This window comes from Sus scrofa, chromosome 6, assembly GCF_000003025.6.
Source record: "Sus scrofa isolate TJ Tabasco breed Duroc chromosome 6, Sscrofa11.1, whole genome shotgun sequence".
In the NCBI taxonomy this organism is placed as follows: domain Eukaryota; kingdom Metazoa; phylum Chordata; class Mammalia; order Artiodactyla; family Suidae; genus Sus; species Sus scrofa.
Genome location: NC_010448.4, coordinates 155,677,423 through 155,697,589, shown reverse-complemented (window position 1 = coordinate 155,697,589; position 20,167 = coordinate 155,677,423). Strand labels below are relative to the sequence as shown.

General features: G+C 36.6%; 2 protein-coding genes across 6 annotated transcripts in view; one reads left to right on the top strand and one right to left on the bottom strand.

The window, feature by feature from the left end:
- Positions 1-14,198, top strand: part of PRKAA2 (protein kinase AMP-activated catalytic subunit alpha 2) — a 70,892-nt gene extending 56,694 nt beyond the window's left edge. The window contains exons 7-9 of one of the 3 annotated variants that reach the window (XR_002344420.1): positions 2,918-3,422; positions 4,768-4,982; positions 6,627-14,198. Coding sequence is in view for 2 of the 3 variants with exons in the window: in XM_021093564.1 (XP_020949223.1) it covers positions 2,918-3,422; positions 4,768-4,894; positions 6,627-6,865 (871 nt within the window). In the remaining variant the exon portion in view is untranslated. 3 annotated transcript variants of the gene reach the window in all.
- Positions 12,776-20,167, bottom strand: part of C6H1orf168 (chromosome 6 C1orf168 homolog) — a 117,819-nt gene continuing 110,427 nt past the window's right edge. For all 3 annotated transcript variants that reach the window (XM_021096577.1, XM_021096579.1, XM_021096578.1), the window contains 3 exons: positions 19,840-19,996; positions 19,486-19,519; positions 12,776-19,143 (listed from right to left, as the gene is read on the bottom strand). In XM_021096577.1, coding sequence (XP_020952236.1) covers positions 19,122-19,143; positions 19,486-19,519; positions 19,840-19,996 — 213 coding nt within the window. In that variant the 3' untranslated portion in view covers positions 12,776-19,121. The remainder of the gene's footprint in view (positions 19,144-19,485; positions 19,520-19,839; positions 19,997-20,167) is intronic.

Sequence of the window (20,167 nt, the reverse complement as noted above, 5' to 3'; positions counted from 1 at the left end):
TATGGAGTTCCCAGGCTAGGGGTCGAATCAGAGCTGTAGCCACTGGCCTACGCCAGGGCCACAGCAACGCGGGATCCGAGCTGCGTCTGCAACCCACACCACAGCTCACAGCAACACCTCATTAACCCACTGAGCAAGGGCAGGGACCGAACCCACAACCTCATTGTTCCTAGTTGGATTCGTTAACCACTGTGCCATGACGGGAACTCCTGTTTGATATCTTTTTAAACCAAAGCTTAACGTATCAGTTGCAGTATCAAATCAGAAAACATATCGATTGATTTTTGTACTTTTTTACAAAAATTATTTTTTTATTGAAGTATAGTGAATTTACAATTTTAAGTTAGTTTCAGGTATACAACACAGTGATTAAGTTACATATATGTGTGTGTATGTGTGGATAAATAGATAGATAGATATAGAAACTCTTCAGATTCTTTTACCTTACAGGTTACTACAAAATATTTAGTATAGTATAGTTCCCTGTACTATACAGTGGCTCCTTGTTGGTTATCTATTTTATATATAGTGATATATATATAATTTAGTTCCCTGTGTTATACAGCAGGATTCCATTACCCATCCCAAAATGCAATAGTTTTCATCTACTAACCCCATAATCCTAGCCCATCCCACTCCCTCCCACTCACCCTGACAAACACAAGTCTGTCCTCCATGTCCATGATCTGTTTCTGTTTTTTTTTTTTTGTCTTTTGTTGTTGTTGTTGTTGCTATTTCTTGGGCCGCTCCCGCAGCATATGGAGGTTCCCAGGCTAGGGGTTGAATCGGAGCTGTAGCCACCGGCCTACGCCAGAACCACAGCAACGCGGGATCCGAGCCGCGTCTGCAACCTACACCACAGCTCACGGCAACGTCAGATCGTTAACCCACTGAGCAAGGGCAAGGACTGAACCCGCAACCTCATGGTTCCTAGTCGGATTCGTTAACCACTGCGCCACGATGGGAACTCCTGTTTCTGTTTTATAGATAGATCATTTGTGCATATTTTAGGCTCCACACATAAGTGATATCATATGGTGTCTGTCTTTCTGACTTACTTAGTGTGAGTCTCTAGTCCCATCCATGTTGTTGCAAATGGCATTATTTTGTCCTTTCTATGGCTGAGTAGTATTCCATTGTACATATGTTCGACATCTTAATCCATTCATCTGTTAATGGGCATTTAGGTTGTTTCCATGTCTTGGCTATTGTGAATAGTGCTATGATGCATGTACAGGTGCATGTATGTTTTTCAGTGATAGTTTTGTCCAGATATATCCAAGAATGAGATTACTGGGTCATACAGTAGTTCTATATTTAGTTTTCTGAGGTATTTCCATACTGTTTTCCATAATGGTTGTACCAATTTACATTCCCACCAGCAGTGAAGGAAGTTCTCTGTTCTTCACGTCCTCTCCAGCATTTGTTGTTTGTTGACTTGTGAATGAGGGCCACTCTGACTGGTGTGAGGTGGTTCCTCATTGTTTTGATTTGCATTTTTCTAATAATTAGTGATGTTGAGCATTTTTTCATGTGCCTGCTGGCCAATTGTATGTCTTTTTTGGAGAAGTGTCTATTCAGGTCTTCTGCCCATTTCTTGATTGTGTTGTTTGTTTTTTTGTTGTTGAGTTGTATGAGTTGTTTGTATACCTTGGAGATTAAACCTTTGTCGGTTGAGTTGTTTGCAAAAAATTTCCCTCATTCTCTGGGTTGTCTTTTTGTTTTTTTCACTGGTTTGCTTTGCTGTGCAGAGACTTTTGAATATAATTGGGTCCCATTGTTTTATTTGTGTCTTTATTGTCTTTATTCTAGGAGGTGGTCAAACAAGATGTTACTGTGATTTATATCAAAGAGCATTCTGCCTATGTTTTGCTCCAGGAGTTTTATAGTATCCGGCCTTATTACATTTAGGTCTTTAATCATTTTGAGTTTATTTTGTGTGTGGTGTTAGTGTTCTAATTTCATTCTCTTACATGCAGTTGTCCAGTTTTCCCAACACCATTTGTTGAAGAGACTGTCTTTCTTCCACTGTATATTCTTTCCTCCTTTGTCATAGATCAGTTGAGCATAGTAGGGTTTATTTCTGGACTTTCTATCCTGTTCCCTTGATCTATATTTCTGTTTTTGTGCCAGTACCATACTGTTGTGATGACTATAGCTTTGTAGTAGCGTTTGAAGTCAGGGAGCCTGATTCCTTCAGCTGTTTTTCCTTCTCAATATTACTTTGGATATTTGGGGTCTTTTGTGTTTCCATACATGTTAAAAATTTTTTTGCTCTAGTTCTGTGACAAATGCCAGTGGTAATTTGATAGGGGTTGCACTGAATCTGTAGATTGGCTTGGGTCATTTTAACGACCTCAAACTTTTATTCTTTATTACATTAAAATCCACTGGTCTTGTTTTTATTTCAAGTGGATCTTTTACTCATGTATGATTCTGTAACATCAAGCATTGGTCATATGGAAAATATTGAGTTATTGAGGTAGACTGATTTTCCAAATGGTGACCCATTTCATTATATAATATCAAATCATGTTTATTATCACCTTCACTATAAAGTTAGAAAAAAACTTTTATGTATTGGGAAGCTGTCAAACTCATAGAGACATGTACAAATAATACAGAATTCTAAGATTTTGCTTTAAAGCTTGAATTTTATCATTGGCATCAAATAGTTGTTTGCCACTTGTTTCCTTTCGAATGACAAGCTCATTTTATTTTTGAGGAAATTGCAGCCACATACCCAAGTCTGAATAATCATCATATTCAAGAGCAGAGGTTAACTTACTTACCCAGGGTCACATAGCTAGTGAGTGCCTAGAGATCACATCTTTCTGATTCTGTTACATTGTACATAAATTATTTGGGACTTGCCAGAGCATGTTCTTACAATAGTGTGTTGTGGTATTTTTCCTAGAGAGCATGAATGGTTTAAACAAGATTTGCCCAGTTACTTATTTCCTGAAGACCCCTCCTATGATGCTAACGTCATTGATGATGAGGCTGTGAAAGAAGTGTGTGAAAAATTTGAGTGTACAGAATCAGAAGTAATGAACAGTTTGTATAGTGGTGACCCTCAAGACCAGCTTGCAGTGGCTTATCATCTTGTCATTGACAATCGGAGAATAATGAACCAAGCCAGTGAGTTCTACCTCGCCTCTAGTCCCCCAACTGGTTCTTTTATGGATGATAGTGCCATGCATATTCCCCCAGGCCTGAAACCTCATCCAGAAAGGATGCCACCTCTTATAGCAGACAGCCCTAAAGCAAGATGTCCATTGGATGCACTGAATACAACCAAGCCCAAATCTTTAGCTGTGAAAAAAGCCAAGTGGCATCTTGGGATTCGAAGTCAAAGCAAACCATATGACATTATGGCTGAAGTTTACCGAGCTATGAAGCAGCTGGATTTTGAATGGAAGGTAGGAGATTGGAGTATATGAAGATCATTAGTAGAAGCCCTTTGATATATAGTGAGCTGCTGAGTTGAGTACTGTGGTCAATAAAAAAGTTGGTTTTGATTTATATATGAATTTAGTGGTCTAGATGCTTCTGGCTAATAAACCCCATTCTTTCTAGTAATGTACCATGTACACTCAAAACAAAATAAATCTTTGTAAAGATTAAGAACCGTTGATGTTGGGGACCTATATATTTTTGAATTATAGAATAGCATTCTTGGCCAAGAAAGAGTTTTAATAAACTTGAAATTTCTTGAGAAAATAGCTTACCTGTTTCAGCATGCATCAGAAAAAAAGTCATGTGTCTTCAAAGATAGTATGTTTTTACTTTCTCTTTTTTTCTTTTTGTTAATAGCTGTAGCAACAAGTGGTTCGTACAAATTATACCATCAGGATATATTTATTGAGTTGACAAATACTTTTCTGTAAGTTGAGAAAGCCTGTCTTATTTGGCTAGTGCTTTTAGTCCTTAGTTGTGATATATTTTTTTTTCAGTCCACATTTTACTTTTTTATTAGTGCTCAAATGCATTTCAATTCTATTTGAGTATATGGGGGGCAGTTTTTCCTTTTCAGGTATCTTTTATTTTCGTTCCTTTCTTGAGGACTGGAATGTATTTTTAACAGAAGAAAAATGTTCAAACATACCATGTACATATTCACTTGACATATTTTTATTTCGTTATTTGTACATGGAATGAATAAACAAAATCATATTTCCTTAAAACCATTTAAAAAGCAGATCTCCCTTTTCTGAAATGGTTTTATTTAGTTAGTTTAAAAATAGATGTTAATGTCTTAAAATTCCTTACTGAAAACATTTTGTAAATAATTTGATGTTTTGAAAAAGCAGAATCTTTATCTGAGTTGCTGTTTTATTATCTTCAAAAGAAAATATCTTCCTTGCAAGATTACTATGATACTTCAATTTTGTGACAGTACCTGTTACTGTGCCAGGTTTAAACCATTAACATGTTAGGTCTCTGTCTAGCTTATAGTCCTAGTAAAGGTATCCAAGTTGAGAATGGGCAACGAAGATTATTTAGAGTAGAGGCACATCTGGAAAGAATGCTGGACTCCATATAATCTCTGCATTCCCTTTAAATTTTAATTGCTGTATATAGTACTGTTGGTAGGGATTAAATACTAAACTACTGTGTAATGTAAAAGAAAAAAGATAATTCAGGAATTCCATCTCTGCTCTACCTCTGTCAGTTACTTGTTTTAATATTATTCTTTTCAATAAGAATAAGGTATTTTGTAGTTTATTTTTAATGTTTTCCCTTAAAGAAAAATTTCCGTTTTAGGTAGTGAATGCATACCATCTACGTGTAAGAAGAAAAAATCCAGTGACTGGCAATTATGTGAAAATGAGCTTACAGTTGTACCTGGTTGACAATAGAAGCTATCTTTTGGACTTTAAAAGCATTGATGGTAAGGAAGCCACGCAGGCATGAACTCTGAGAAGATAAAACTTGGCACTAGTTGACAAGATGTTAAAACCATCTCAAAGACATGGTGGGTAGGTCTTCTGTACTGGTTTTTAAGTAACCTAGATTTAACTAAAAGTGTAAGTGAAGCGAAAAGGATCGAAGACATGTGGAAAATCTCTAATCCATCACCTCTCCAAAAGACGTGCTTCCTTGGTATTAAAAAGTCATTTGAAGTGTTGGCTGTAGAGAAAAGGAAGGAACAATTAAGGAAGCAATTTTACCTAAAGTAAGCTGACGTTAGGTTCTTGTCACATTTCCCCAGTCATATTTTACCATTAAGCATTATAATATCTAAACTTCATCTGTTTCTTTCATCTTGGGTGGCCAAGGTATCCTGTATGGCCTCCCCCAGGATTTGGGTTGGGTTTTGATGCCCATGGTTTGGTGCCCCTGACCGGCGAAAGAGTCAGGGAGGTGGTCATGTCCTAGTGTGTGCCAAGAGTCAGACTCGGCTGGTCAGTGTGTGTATTCCACTCAGAGGTCCAAGTGGGATACAAGCAGAATGAACCAAGTGTCCACTGCTGGATGGAACCAGAGGAAAACTGAGTTCTTCAGATTTGGAACTTTATTCTTGGAGTTCCCGTCGTGGCTCAGCAAAAACAAATCTGACTAGTATCCATGAGGATGAGGGTTTGATCCCTGGCCTCGCTGTGTGGGTTAAGGATCCATCGTTGCCATGAGCTGTGCTGTAGGTCACAGATACAGCACAGATCTTGCAGCCGGCAGCTGCATCTCCAATTCAACCCCTAGCCTGGGAACCTCCATATGTTGTGGCCCTAAGAAGACAAAAATCAATCAATTAATAAAATAAATGTTATCCTTGAACTGTCCTCAACTCTAGCTGTGTTTATATGGTCCCCAGATTATCTTCATTGAAAGCACCCAGAGGTCGTCTTAAACTGCAGATTCTTAGGAACTATCTCAGACCTAGCAAATCAATCTCTAGAGATGGGTTCTGGGAAACTGGGAATCTGCATTTTCAAAAATTTCCCTTGCCCGTTGCTGTGGGCAGTTACAGTGCTCTGAAGGATCAGAACCACTCTGCAATGGTAACTTTTGTTTTTATCCTAGTGATTTTTTTTTTTTTTTTTTTTTTGGTGAAATGCTGCAAGAAAATAATCCTCCAAAGGCATGCTTTCTTCAGATGGAAGGGATATTGGTTTCATTTCAAGGTTACTGTCAAATACTATATTAAAGAGGTTTTAGAAGTAATATTTTGGAGTTCCCATCGTGGCTCAGTGGTTAATGAACCCGACTAACATCCACGAGGATGCGGGTTCCATCCCTGGCCTCGCTCAGTGGGTTAAGGATCTGGCGTTGCCATGAGCTGTGGTGTAGCTTGCAGACGAGGCGATCTGGCGTTGCTGTGGCTGTGGTGTAGGCAGGCAGCTGCAGTTCTGATTTGACCTCTAGCCTGGGAACCTCCATATGCTGCAGGTGCAGCCCTAAAAAAAGTCATGTTTTGACTGTATAGAAGTGTTGTGATTGATTAGTGATGTCTGTTACGATTGAGGGAGGGAGGAGCTGTTCCTAAAACACTGAAACATGACATTGCTTGTTAGGTTGTCCTTGCTCAGATGTGTTTACTTAATATTCTGAATACAGTGTCTTCAGAGGAAGAGCTTGGACAAGTATACCTTTCATGTAAATTGCTCTTCTTTGGTCCATTTCAGATGAGGTGCTGGAGCAGAGGTCTGGTTCCTCAACACCTCAGCGGTCCTGCTCTGCTGCTGGCTTGCACAGACCGCGGTCAAGCTTGGATTCTGTCACTGCGGAGAGCCACTCACTCTCTGGCTCTCTCTCTGGCTCCTTGACCGGAAGCATGCTGCCTTCAGTTCCACCTCGCCTGGGCAGTCACACCATGGATTTTTTCGAAATGTGTGCCAGTCTGATCACTACTTTAGCCCGTTGATAATCTTTCCCTAGTTTCTATCTTCTGTTATTGCACTGTGAAAATGAGATATATTCTTTAAATTATTGTTTTACCTATTGAAATCACATACTCTGCAGTAGTGGTTGAGAGACGTAACTATCTCCAGAGGACACTCAATACCTTTGAAATGACTGAAAACAAATCTGACGTTTTATTTACTGTAGACATCTGTAATTCTGTTTTGCCTACGATAAAAATCACATAGGCGGTGTCTTTACTAGGTGAACATCGACGAAGATTGTTGTTCATCTAAAACCGTGGATTCACTGCAGATGATTAAGACATCGTTACTGGTGAACCATCAACGAAGAGTCGCTTGGCATCACCTTCTTGCTTTACTGTGTAGTGTAGGTGAATCCAGTTTGCTTCCTAAATTTCGGCAGGCTTTACGCTGTGTTTATGCCCAAGAAGTTTAAAAAAAAAAAAAAAACCGCAATATTGGTAAGGTAGTATTTAAATGTTGAAATCTTAAATGTCAGCCTCCAAAATTTCAAAAACCAAGTTCTTGTAGAAGTTTTCGCAAATGTTGCCCAGTGTTCAGCAGAAGGGCTGTGGTCCCGAAACAGGTAACCATGATTTCTAAGTTCTTAAAAACAGCTGTAACTAGAGGTTTTATCTTGAGATGTCCCTGAATAATGTACTAAAGATTTGCCTTTAAAGTTCTTCTCAGTACTGGAACATCTGGAATTGCAGCAACTTTTGTCTTTTTCATAAACTTATTTTACGACATGCCTTCAAAATCTATCTTTCTCAAATATTTTTTAGCTCTATTTGTTTTTATACTTCACCAAGCATGATTTGACAGTTAAATGAAACAAAGCAAAATGTCGGTAGTCCCTGTAAAGAGAACTCTTACCTTTGATCTTTAACTGTGTGTAAGGAGTGTGTGTGCCCCGCTGAATCCCGTGATGCTGGTTTTTCATCTGAATTTGGTTGTTGTGGTCCCTCACCTTCCTGGTTGCCTTTGTGTTTAATGTTTCATCTTTAGTGGCCGACTGACTTAGCTTTAAAATCTTTTCTGGTTCTCTTTCTTTGTTCTGTATCTTGGTTGCTAGCCATCCAGTTTGAAAACACTGTTCTGGCCCTAAGGGCTTTTGTGTATTTCCAAAGCTCGGTAGGCTGTGACCTGCACTGTTGAACTTGTTAGGGCAGCGAAACCTTAAACATTCAAAGAATTTTCTCTTGAATAAATATATGTGTTGTTTACACATATACATATATGTATTCGCACATCAGTGCTTTTAAAGGAAAACCAAACTTTTGCTTTTGCTTTGTGCAGGGTTTTTGGTTTTTTAAGGCTTTAAAAAATAACCCTACATACAGCAGGGTAGGTAACAGCCCATTGATTATATTTTGTTTTAATAAAAATATTTAATTTTAAAATCATGTATAATTTATCTAATTGTATTTATTCTTTTTTTTTTTGTTTAAAATGCTGTAATTAACAATATCATTCACCTGACTCACCCTAGAAAAGATTAAGCTCTTGAAAACAAAAAGTGACATTGCCTTGACTGGTTTCTCTTTGCCAAAAATAATGTGTTTTCTACCAAGAAGCAAATGAGAATGTTAGACCAAGTTTCTCCTGTAAAACAAATATGGCTGTTTTTAAATGAGTATTGAGTCAGGGGTTTGCATTGTGTCACATCATATTTTTTGAAGAACTTTTAAAAAATGATACAACTTTTATGTCCGACTTCTTAATAGCAAAGTACAAGGAATCCTTGTTTGCCAGTTTGGGAAAGAGGGTGGAGTTGTAGTTAATATGTTTTAAGTCTAAACCTTTGAAAGATTGCCATCTAGTGGCATCAAAGGATACTTTTTTGTGATTATTTTTATAGGGATAAGCAGTTCTGCTGCGTTAGTTTTGATGTGCATATAGATACGGCATAATTTTGGCCTCAACAAGTGTGTAAATACCTTTTGGGAAAAACAGGGCCACTTCATAATATTTGCCTATGAATGAGATGACCTTCAAAATAAGGAATTACTCTGAATCCTTATTCTCAGTGATAAAATCCCTAACAATTTTGAAGGCAGAGAAATAGCAAGAAGGAATCCAGTGGCATTTTAGCTTCTGTAATGAATCAGATATTAGAAACTTATATCAAAATTTCTTTATATGGATGATTATGTTTTTTAAGAGTTAAAAAATTATTTACTATTTTCTCATTTGTGCCAGTATTTATAAATATCTATATTTTGATAGTTATCTCTTGAATTTTAGGAGAACCAAGGCTCATAGTTTGGTTCTTGTGTGCTTACGTTTTTAAAGCACAGTTATTTTGTGAATATAGATGGTTTAGTACATTGGTTTTTAGAGAGAAGATTATAGGAGGCTCAGCCCACCATAAGGGGGCTAGAGCATTTTCCTAGGAGGTTCTTTGCTGCTCGTGGGCAGAGAGAGGAAGAGAATCAGCTGCTAAGTTCTCGCGTTTTAGTCTTGTAAACTGGTTAGTTGTGGACGTGGTATGGATGTGGTATGTATGTGGTAGACCTGGGATAGGAACAATTTCTCCTGTTAAGATTCTGGAGGAGAGCTGCTATTATTAGGCTGTGAAGTCTTAGCTATACTGTGGAAATGGAATCTGTAATGGTTCTAGAATAGCATTTTCCAAACTATTCTTTGAGATGCTCTGCAGAAGAGAAATTTAATTGAGCGAGTTGGGAAAATGATACTTTCCCACTTGAGGATGACCAAGGATGCGAACATTAAAGACTTTTGCCAGTCCTTTTGTGAAAAAAAAAAAAATTAACTTTGTTTAATCTTGCTTTGCCCACATTAATTTAATCATCATTTTAAACTTACTATTCCCTGGGAGAAAGCATATTTGGAAAAGTACTATTTTAGGAAAATTATTGTATCAGGTTGCCATAATTAGGGTAATTAAGTATAAAATTAAAGTTTATTTTCTCTTATCTCTTGTTGGAAAGAGTCTGGTTCAAAACCAGAATCATTTCATTTAAACCTGTAGATGTATTTATTCATCTTAAGCAAATGCTGGTCTGCTAGAATTTTGTATGTCTGCAACTTGTTTCATAGCATCTTCATTTTCTTAATCAGGTTGTGGTATTTTGGGGGATCAAAATTCTTTTTTGCGTTGAATGGATAACTGAAAAACCTTAAAATTACTTTTAACATTGTCTAAGAGACTACTGACTAATGCTTATGGCTCTATGGATAATGAGTCATTATCACTGATTCTTTCAAAAAGTGTAGTCAGTGAACATTTTCTATATATTTTTATATAGGACACCATATTTCTGTCTAATTCCTGTTATTCTTCAAAGTAGGAACAAACAGCTTCCCAAATTAACTATCTGGAAGGGAGATAGGCAGGCTCTTACAAGTCGGGTTTTGTTTTGATCAACAAACTTTTGAGACAGTTTTTGTAACCTAGTGTTTTCATTCCTTGATACTGTCCAGCTATGAAGAGAATCCATAAGCCTAAATTATTCAGGAATAGAAGTAATCTGTGTCAGGGAATTGGCTGACTCTCTACAAATAGGTTTTCCGTGATAGTTATATAATACTGGGCTTGCTTTCTCTTATTCCCTAGCCAGTTTCTCCTCAGGGAATACAAATTGATTTTTATATTAGACGAGACACAATTGAGAAAATAATCATAGATAACTGTTGCAGATTTTTTTGACTATTCGGATTTACCTGTAAATAGACAGTATACTAAGTTAATATTAGCAATGCACCTTCCATTTTTGAACTTAAGATCTTGGAATGTGCCTGCCATAGACACTGCATCCTTGTCTAGTCACTGGTTAATAAGTTAAATCCTGTTACTGGCTGTGAAATCTCAATATCTCACTGCTAGACATGTTCACAGTTAGATCTCTTTATTTGTTTGTAAAGACTTCTGCCTTTTCGTTCTGGCATTTCATTACCTGTTTTTTTTCTATCACTCTGTGACTTTTTAAGTAAGGAATGTAATTTATTTTAATAATAGTTATCAAAGACGCTCTAATATTCTGGGTGAGGGGTATGTGCAATCTGTTGGTCAGTCACATCCTATGTTGGGCCACATTTTTATAACCTCTCGAGTGGGAGGGATAGATTAAAAAACCTCTGAATTATCTTTGAGCTTTAAAGTTCTGTCCTCTCTGCCTTTTCTTACAGTTTGTGTTAATGTTCACTTTTTATATATTTAGAGATTTTATACTAGTGTGAATGGTCTCTATTTGGTGAGGTGAAGGTATATACTTGAATATTTTTCTAAACAGAGCTGCTCTCCCCCCCCCCCCCGCAAAATCATCCAGAAAACCAAACATCGTGTGCACTTGCCATAAAACAAAACATGACTAATTTGCTTGGATGGAGATGTTCCGCCCACCTTAACAGTGATCTTTAGATGCAGAGACAGCTCCGTATCTGTTAACTTAATGCCCTACAGTAACCTCGTGAACCAGTTCCAGATGAGGAAGCAGGAGCAAAAGCTCTTCACAAGGCTTTCATGCCGCACAAGGGTTCAGTGACGGCCATGCTCTTTATATGTCCCCTTCTCCTGGGGGAGAACAGTCCGTCGCTGAAATAGCTGAGTAGTTGAGTAATAAAAATAAACACAGATGTATTGATTTCAAGTCTTAGGGTGACATAAAGTGGTCTTAACTGAATATTTTTTGTTTAATTATTTGAACCAGTTGATTGTACTAACTAGATACAAAGTTATCTTAAGTATTCATGATTAGCATATTGATTTTTCCTAAGTACTTCTAAGTTATTGAGGGTAAAAAAAATGCTGAAGAAAACTTTTAGGACATGATCCTTCCTTTAATTTTATTTGTATGATTCTTACAACACAGTATATTTTAGAAAGAGAAAAACTAGCCCCAACTCCTATCTTAAATTATCAGTGGCTTTTGACTATTAATCTGAATTAGGCTTATCTAAATGTTATATATATATTGATAATTTTTCACTGTATAAAGTGCATATTAGATGATAAGACACTGTTCTCATAGAGTATATTTCTATTGACAAACTACCTAATTATTATTGGCTTGATACGGATTCTTCAAACCTTATAAAAATTTGAACTGTCATTTGTATTTGAGCTTTAAAAATTATATCTTATTTAAGCAAATTGCTGGCATTGTTACTAGCCTTTTCCATATATAATTATGATGCATTTGATGCCACCGACATAAAAGAAGAGGTCCTACAGCCTAGACTAGATTGAGTTTTAATTAAACCTTTTCAGCCATAGCCTGATAAGAATCAGGCTGGGTCTAGACGTTATCAGACTGTGGGCCTGTATTACCTTTGTGAGCCAATGTTAATGTTTACTGCCAACCTCGCCTAGCAATGCCAGTTTGCAGCCATGATTGTGTAGACGACTCTCAGTAACTACTGTTTATATCTAAAGAGGTTCCGATGTTATGAAAGTAGCTCGTGATTATTTGGACAAGCAGGGTAGGTAAATTTAAGTTACATTTTAAAAAAGTGCAATTAAGGAAATCCTAGAGTAGAGTGCTCTTACCAGGAAAAAAGTTAAGTATTGGTAGAATATCCTAGCATGAGAACTCTTTTGAACATGACACGGAATTTTGACAGGGTTTATACAGTGTGAATTTTTTTATTCGAGGTTTGTTACTTTGTGTTGATTTAAAATTTCAAGGAAGGAATAGGAACATTCTAGCCAAGGAGAACTGCATAGTCATTTTTGCTGCTAATTTAAGCATGCATTTTTTCACAGCTAAAAGTCCTTTTTAAGTTTAGTTACAACGAGAGGCCATTTTTTCTAGAGAGGTAACATTTTCCTAAGATGGAAAAGAGGACAGATCCACTAAAAACAAACAAACAAACAAAAACCCTTAATTAAGTGTGCCTTCTTTCTTAAATTATAGGAATAATAATTAGTCAAAAGCTTGTTTGAATTGTTTTTTTTTCTTTTTTTCCTAATTCTTCTCATTTTTCCTTCAGTCTGTCCTCCACAGTTGTACGGTTTGCTTTTGCCTGTTTGTTTTCAGGTTCTTTTGGCCAGACCTCACTATCACTGTCAGAAATTGTTCACTGGATGTATTTTTCTATTTCTTTTATGTTGCTTCACCTTTTAAGTTACCTTGGTAAAAGTTTGGCTGCCTTCTCATGTTTTTAAAATGAATGCAATGAATAGCAGTCTTTTTATTTCAACCTTTTAAACACTTTGTAAAGGAAAGAAGTAATGCAAAGAACAAAATCCCATTCGGAAACTGATTGTCAGTTTGGCCGCTGTGGCAGCAGCAAGTCACATAACCTCATTTAGTTTCTTCATCTACAAAATGTGGAGAATAACCTACCTCACAGATGTGTGTGGGAAACTGTTTAAAGGCCCTTGTTTAAATACAAGATTTATCATATTTAATGTAAATCCCTTCCTTTTTTTATAGATATCTTTGCTACTGATAGGATGAGTATCTTGATTTTAGGTAAGTCATACGTGCTAAGAATGTAGCAGTAAAAATGTTTTAAGATGACAACTTCACAAATTATGGTGTTCTCATTTTTAAGTGACTTTTAAAATTTCTTGCAAATATCAAATATCCAAATATCACATATTCACAATTTCTTAAAATGTTGGCTGGAGCTGCCTTAATATACCAAAATACGGCTTTCCCTCAAAACTGTTCACAAATATCTATGGTTGTACGATGTTTTGAATGTTTAATGTAAAATTGTTGTAGAACTATGAACTCTACACATAGTAATCTTGTTTTAGGAAGAATGCTTGTGTTCAGTATCATGTATGCTTAAGTATCATACAGTGACTTTTGAGTGCAGCAAACAAAACTGAAAGTTGACAGCCATTTGGTTGTGTCCATGACAATCATAAGAAAATATAAGATTGGATATTAATCAAAAAATTTTCAAGAACATTTTGCATTCATTTTTTCTTAGCCCATCTTTGAAGACAAAATCCCAGAGACTGATAGATTTACCCATTGAAGCACTTGATTACATATCTGTTAAAGTAGTTTTTTTAAACCATTGAAATTGGGATCGTTTTTTATAATTCATTTCAGGAGAGGAGAAAAAAGACCAGACTCCTAGTGCTTTTGTGTTTTAATAACTAAAGATTCAAGTTTCAGTTTTGTTTGTTGTGTATTTTTTTGTGAGTGTTAAATGATCAATGGGAAGGATTTATTTTCCAGTATCTGTGTGGTAAAGATGTCTGCTGGAATTACACAGCATTTCATAGGTACAGGTTCTCCCTAGTTAATATTTGCACTGTACAGACTCATAGGTAACAAACACAAAAGAGAAAAGCACTGATTGCTTATAAGCTTTTTTTCACAAAATCAAATTAAAGTCTCTGGTTAATTTAAAAGCTGTTTTGTTTCTCATTAAGCTAATATTTGCATGTCAGTTAATATTTGCAGAGAAAGCTGTTGTAGGAAGAGCCTGCCTGTGATCCCTTGGAGATTCCATTCCATCTTGTCCACTCCCGTCTTCCTAGTATACCGTTGTATACTGTAGTTCCTAGCTTTAGCTGTTATAGTAGTTTTCTATTGCTGCCATAGGAAGTTACTACAAACTTAGTGACTTAAACAATACAAATTTATTATCTTACAGTTCTGTAAGTCTGAAGTTCAGTAGTCTTAGCTAGTGTTTCTGTATCAAGTCACACAGGCTGAAAACCAAAGAATTGGTAAGGGCAGGGCTCTGGCACAGAATCTGTTTCAAGGCTTTTTTAAGTTGGTGGTGAATTTAGTTCCATGCTGTCATGGGACTGAGGTCCACTTCCTCTCTGGCTCTTGGTTAGGGATCATTTGCAGCTTCTTGAGACCACCAACCATCATTCTGTGGTCCATGTCTCCTTTCTCTATCAACGCCAGTAACGGGGGCTCATGGTTCCTGCCTCGTCACTACATCTCTCTGCCAGTCTGACTCTTCTGCTTTCCTCTTCTGACGGTAGGGCCCAGGAGATTAAATAGGGCTCATGTGGATAATATCCCCATTTTAAGGTCAACTGGTCAGCAAACTTAATTTCATCTGTCAAGTCCCCTTTGCCGAGTCACATAACGTTATCTACAAGGTATTAAAACCAGGGCATGAAGATCACGGAGACCAAAATTCTGCTTACCATAGGATAGGAAAGGAAAGGCTTAGAAGTCCTCAGGCTTACAACAGAGTTTTACACCGAAGGCTGCTGAGAATACAAAACAGGCAACATCGATGTGGTCCTCTGTGCTCATGATGGTTTCATATTTATACATCTAAAAGCTTTTTGAAAAGCACTGTATGCTAGCTCTCATTAAAAACACACCCAAGTCAAGATACATAAGACTTCAATCTGCTTTATCCAGACTTTAAAGAGAGATTTGTTTTTATTAATGAAAGACATTTTTCCTTTACTTCCTAAATTGCTTCAGTAATAATAGATGCTTATTGTAGGAAATCTGAAAAAAGCAGAAAGTCTGAAGAGGCTGAAAAAAATCAACCTAACCCTACTACCCAGAAACAACCCCTTCTTAGGAATTTGTCATTACATATTGATTTTTTTCTCTTCCTATTCTTTCCCCCTAGAATCTATATTTTAAAAGGTCTGAACGTGTGCAGGAGAGGCCCTGGTCAAGAGAATGCTATGTCGAACTTGGAAGACCAAGTGTGGCACAGGTACTCAAAAGGAGGAAGGGATGGACGGCTTTGCTGGTGCATGTTCACACATTGCTGGTGGCCCCACCTATAAATGAATGAGTGGGGCATTGTTAGCCTCTGTCAGGGTTAAGTACCTTGGTGTGCTGTCTTTCATCTGACAGAATGTTGTCATCTTTCATGACACTTTTTTATGCAAAAATTAAAAGTTACATAGAAACTCAGTCTTTGCAGTGAAACATTATGCTAGATTAGAGTTTCTAGGAAACAGATGACACCTGCTTGAGACATCACTGAAATCTTAGTTACAATGTTCACATTAAAGAACCTTGCAGCTCAAGAGTGTGTGAAGTTTATTTTCAATGCTGTGATTTACAGAATGGAGGAAGAGTGGCTGGTAGCTAAACAGAAACAATTACAATGATGTGGATGGAATGTTTTTTCTAAAAATGCAATCCATATCAATAAATACTATACTAGTTTATATTAGACCAAATGGTTTATACTTTAAAACATAAAGTTTTAGTGTCAAAACCCTGTTAAATATATCCATGTTAATTATATTCCTAGCCATTCTTTCAAGTCTTAATATATTTGCATCTCAAAAACCTATTAAGTTTTCAACATCTTCCAATATCAGAAAAGTCCAGGTACTAAAATAACAACACTTACCCAGTCTTTTGTGTTATGAATTTTTGGACACTTTTATTTATGTTATTACAGCCTGACAACAACCCTGTGAAGCAGATAAGGTGAGTGTTATTAGCCCTGTTTTACTGATGAGGAAATTGAGACTCAGACTTGAGTCGTGGGATTAGAATTAGATGCCATGTGATGAGATGGAGTGCGCATGGACACATCTATGTCAGGTAAAATTTAGTCCTGCTGCCACTGCAGGATTTGAAATACTTCATGTTTTGCTGATTTGGTGAGATGGCAAGAGTGATGCATGGCATTTAATCCTCTTTTGTACAGGATTATTGCATGAACTGTCTCTGCTCAACATAGCCCTGTACTCCCTCTTGCTTACTAGCTTTCCTGTGGGCATGCTCATCCTGGTTTTCTACGATGCCCACTGTAACAGGTCTTGCCCCAGAGTGGGGGAGAGGGCTGCAGTTAGCTACTGCCCTGCCTCTCACTGAGTAGTACATTTAATTCGGGGGAGGGGGGGGTTGAAGCATAAATACATTCCCAGTCTTTGGTACCAGCCTTAATCTCATCTCCCTAAAAAAAGGAAATCTCAGCATCACTTAATTCTATTTCTCTTTCTCCTCTATCTCTCTAATGGGGCTTCTGTACTATATATGTATATATATTTTTTTGTAAAGTTTTATTGGAACAAAGCTATGCCTTGCATTTACATATTGTCATTGCTGCTTTTGAGGTACAACAATAGCTTCGAAAGTAGTTGTGAGAGTAACCTCTATTGCCAGTAGAACTATCTCTTTCAAATCCTGGGCTTTTTCAAACTTCAAACAGAAACATGTGTTGAAATATATTCTCTTTTTGAAAAATCAGTTTTAGCTTTTATGTACACTTTTAATACATCCATGCATATGTAATAAAATATATAAAAGCATTAATCTGTATTTAAAGAAAGAGGTGACTATGCCTTTTAAAATTAAGGCTTGATTCTCTGACTTTTGAAATTTTGTAAGATAAAAAATGTACAGGTACACCGAAACATCACCATGAAGTTCCCGTGGTCACCGATACTCACTGTCCTTCAGTTGGTGCAGGGCATCCATGTATGTTTTCATGCTCAGAATGATACTCTTGTAATTTAGAAACACAACAAGCTTTTCTCTTTACAGAAGAGAATGCTTATATTCTTTGGCATGTTTCCTTGAAGACGTCTCGTAGATACCCTTCTATGTATTTAGATCTATTACATTTAAAAAATAGCTGCATAAGTATAAGTAATGTTATTAATGTACCATAATAGAGCTCTAATATTTTAACGTTAGGGATGTTTGTAGGTTCAGTTTAATCACTTCTACTAAAATATTATAATGAAGACTGCTTTTGTATATCTGCAATAGAATCTCAGAAGTGGGTTCATTACTACCTTTCAAAATGTGTAATAATTTATTTTTATATCACTTTTATATAGGACAGCTCTACACTCCATCAACCTGAAAAGATTGTCAAAGTCAATCTTCTTAGCTCTTGTGAAATTTAGTGATGAAAAAAATGTCTTCTGATTATTTTACACTAATTATCTAGCAATCTCAGCTGTACTATATATTTCTGTCGCTGCTGTCCTAAGCTCTAGTGCTCTTTCACCTTGGATGCTGCAAAAATAACTTCGTCTCTCCTTATTCGAATCTGCCACCCCATTGCTATGATTTTTTTTTTTTTTCCCACTGTACAGCAAGGGGGTCAGGTCATCCTTAGATGTATACATTGCAGTTACAGTTTTTTCCCCCACTGCTATGATTTTTTTGTTCCTTTTCTCTCTCGATGTCTGGCCTTGTCGTCCTGCTTAAGACCTTTGAGTGGTTGCTACTTTCTCTTTAGGAAAGAGGCCAGTGAACTCTGTCACATTCTAGCCCAGACTTACCCCACTCCAGCCCTTGCCATCTCCCACCAGGTACACTTACTCCTTTTACATTGAATTTCTTCCTAGTCACCAGACAGACCATGGATTGTCCATCTCTGCATTTAGGAAATATATTGTGTTTAAAGACCAAGCTTTGGTGTCACCTTTACTTATTTGTAATTACCTTATTTCCCTGTCTAAACTCTATGAATACTTTTGATCTTGGTCTTTTAGAATAAGCTTGACCTTTATTGGAAAGTGCTATGTGGAACAACAACAAAAAAGAAGATAAAAGACCCTAGAAACTTAAAAAATAGCCTCACAGTATAAACGATGAGGCCATGGATCATACGCTTGAGGGGCAGACTCATCCTACCTAACTGGCAGTGTACATCATTTGAAAAATAGAATGTTATTTACAGCTCAATTTATTTTCCTTTACTTTCTATAAGTAAAAACACATGAGTTATTTTATTTGAATATTCAGGGATTAAACAAAATAATTATATAGGCATTTTTTAAAATATTGGGTGAATTTAGGAATAAACTGCTTTTCAGCATACTATTCCTAAAGAAACCAATTTTGAGCAGCATTTGTCTGATTCTAGTTTGGTGATAAAGCGTAAGGACATTTATACATTGATTTTAGGATCATACCTTAAATTGGAGTATTTAAAAGACTTACACTTTCTTTACTTTTCAGAATTAAATTATACCAAATTTAAATGCATGACATCATCTAAAAATTATAAACACTTGTGTACTAATATTAGAAGCAAACTAACCATCTGCACAGCTGACGAGGTGCCATAAAGGCGAGATTTCTAACTTTGGACATGGCTCATTAAACAAGTGTTCAAATGCCCACACACACTGTTTCACGTTCTCTTGAGCCAGCAGTGAACTAGATACTGAAATAGACAGTGAAAGATAACCGTTTAGGAGTAAAACCAAGATCTAAATATGGGAGATTCGTTTTTCTGTTCTCGGCTCGTCACGAACATTTCCATCATCTCACACTGACAAGTAAACTGATACGAGGCCAGGACTGAGACCTTAGAAGCAGTTCTCAATTGTGCAGCCCAGACCATCTGATCTTGGTCTTCCTAAGGTGACCAACTTTGGTGCCTGAGAAAAAAGAAAAATGGACAAACATTTTGAGATACAAGTCCATGGACTAGTGAGTAGGAGATTTCGGGGGAATTTCTTATCCTGTTTAATATTTTTATGCTCATTTAAAATGTTTATAAATATGCTCTGTAGACAAGTTTGATAACATATTCAGGGGCACAATGATAAAGTCTCTTCCAAGTAATCCTTATAGAATAGGGCATTGCGTATTTTAAAACTTTCCCTGAATTTAAATATATTCAATAGTCTTTCCTTAAGACTCACATACACAGTAATGTATTATGTATTTGGAATTTAAGATTTTGAAGTATTCACTTACTTGAAGTACGAACCACTTACTTGAAATCTAGATGTTCAATTAACACATATCCATCTATAGAAACAAAAATCAGCATTATCCATCTGAAAGTTATAATGCACTGAGATTTTTTTTTAAAAAAAACATTGATTAAAACCCTGGGATTTGTGGTTCAGTGGGTTAAGAACCTGACTAGTATCCATGAGGATGCCAGTTCAATCCCTGGCCTTGCTCAGTAGTAAGTTAAGGATCCAGCATTGCTGCAGACATGGCTCGGATCCAGTGTTGCTGTGGCTGTGGTATAGGACCTCTAGCCTAGGAACTTCCGTATGCTGCAGGTGCAGCCATAAAAAGACTGAAAAAACAACCTTATGAGTGATAACGCAGTGACTTACATTTGCCTTTAGAATTGCGACATATCACTAGATTTTCTTCAGTGATATCTATGACTTCCAGTTCTTCTCCAGGGGTTATTGGCAAGTCGAATATCCCATTTCTTGAATTATTGGAACATGCCACTGCTGTGTTGATGACAGTAATCTCTTTGTCGTACTGAAAGGAGAAATTTGCTAATCAGAATATGCTTGCATGGTTTTTATTCTTTTTCATTATGACAAAATTAATGAAGAACATACATAGTAACCTCAAAATAAATTCAAGATATTAGTTGACCATTGTCTAAATGAATAGAAAATAACTCCTCACTCAGACTTTTAAGTCCTC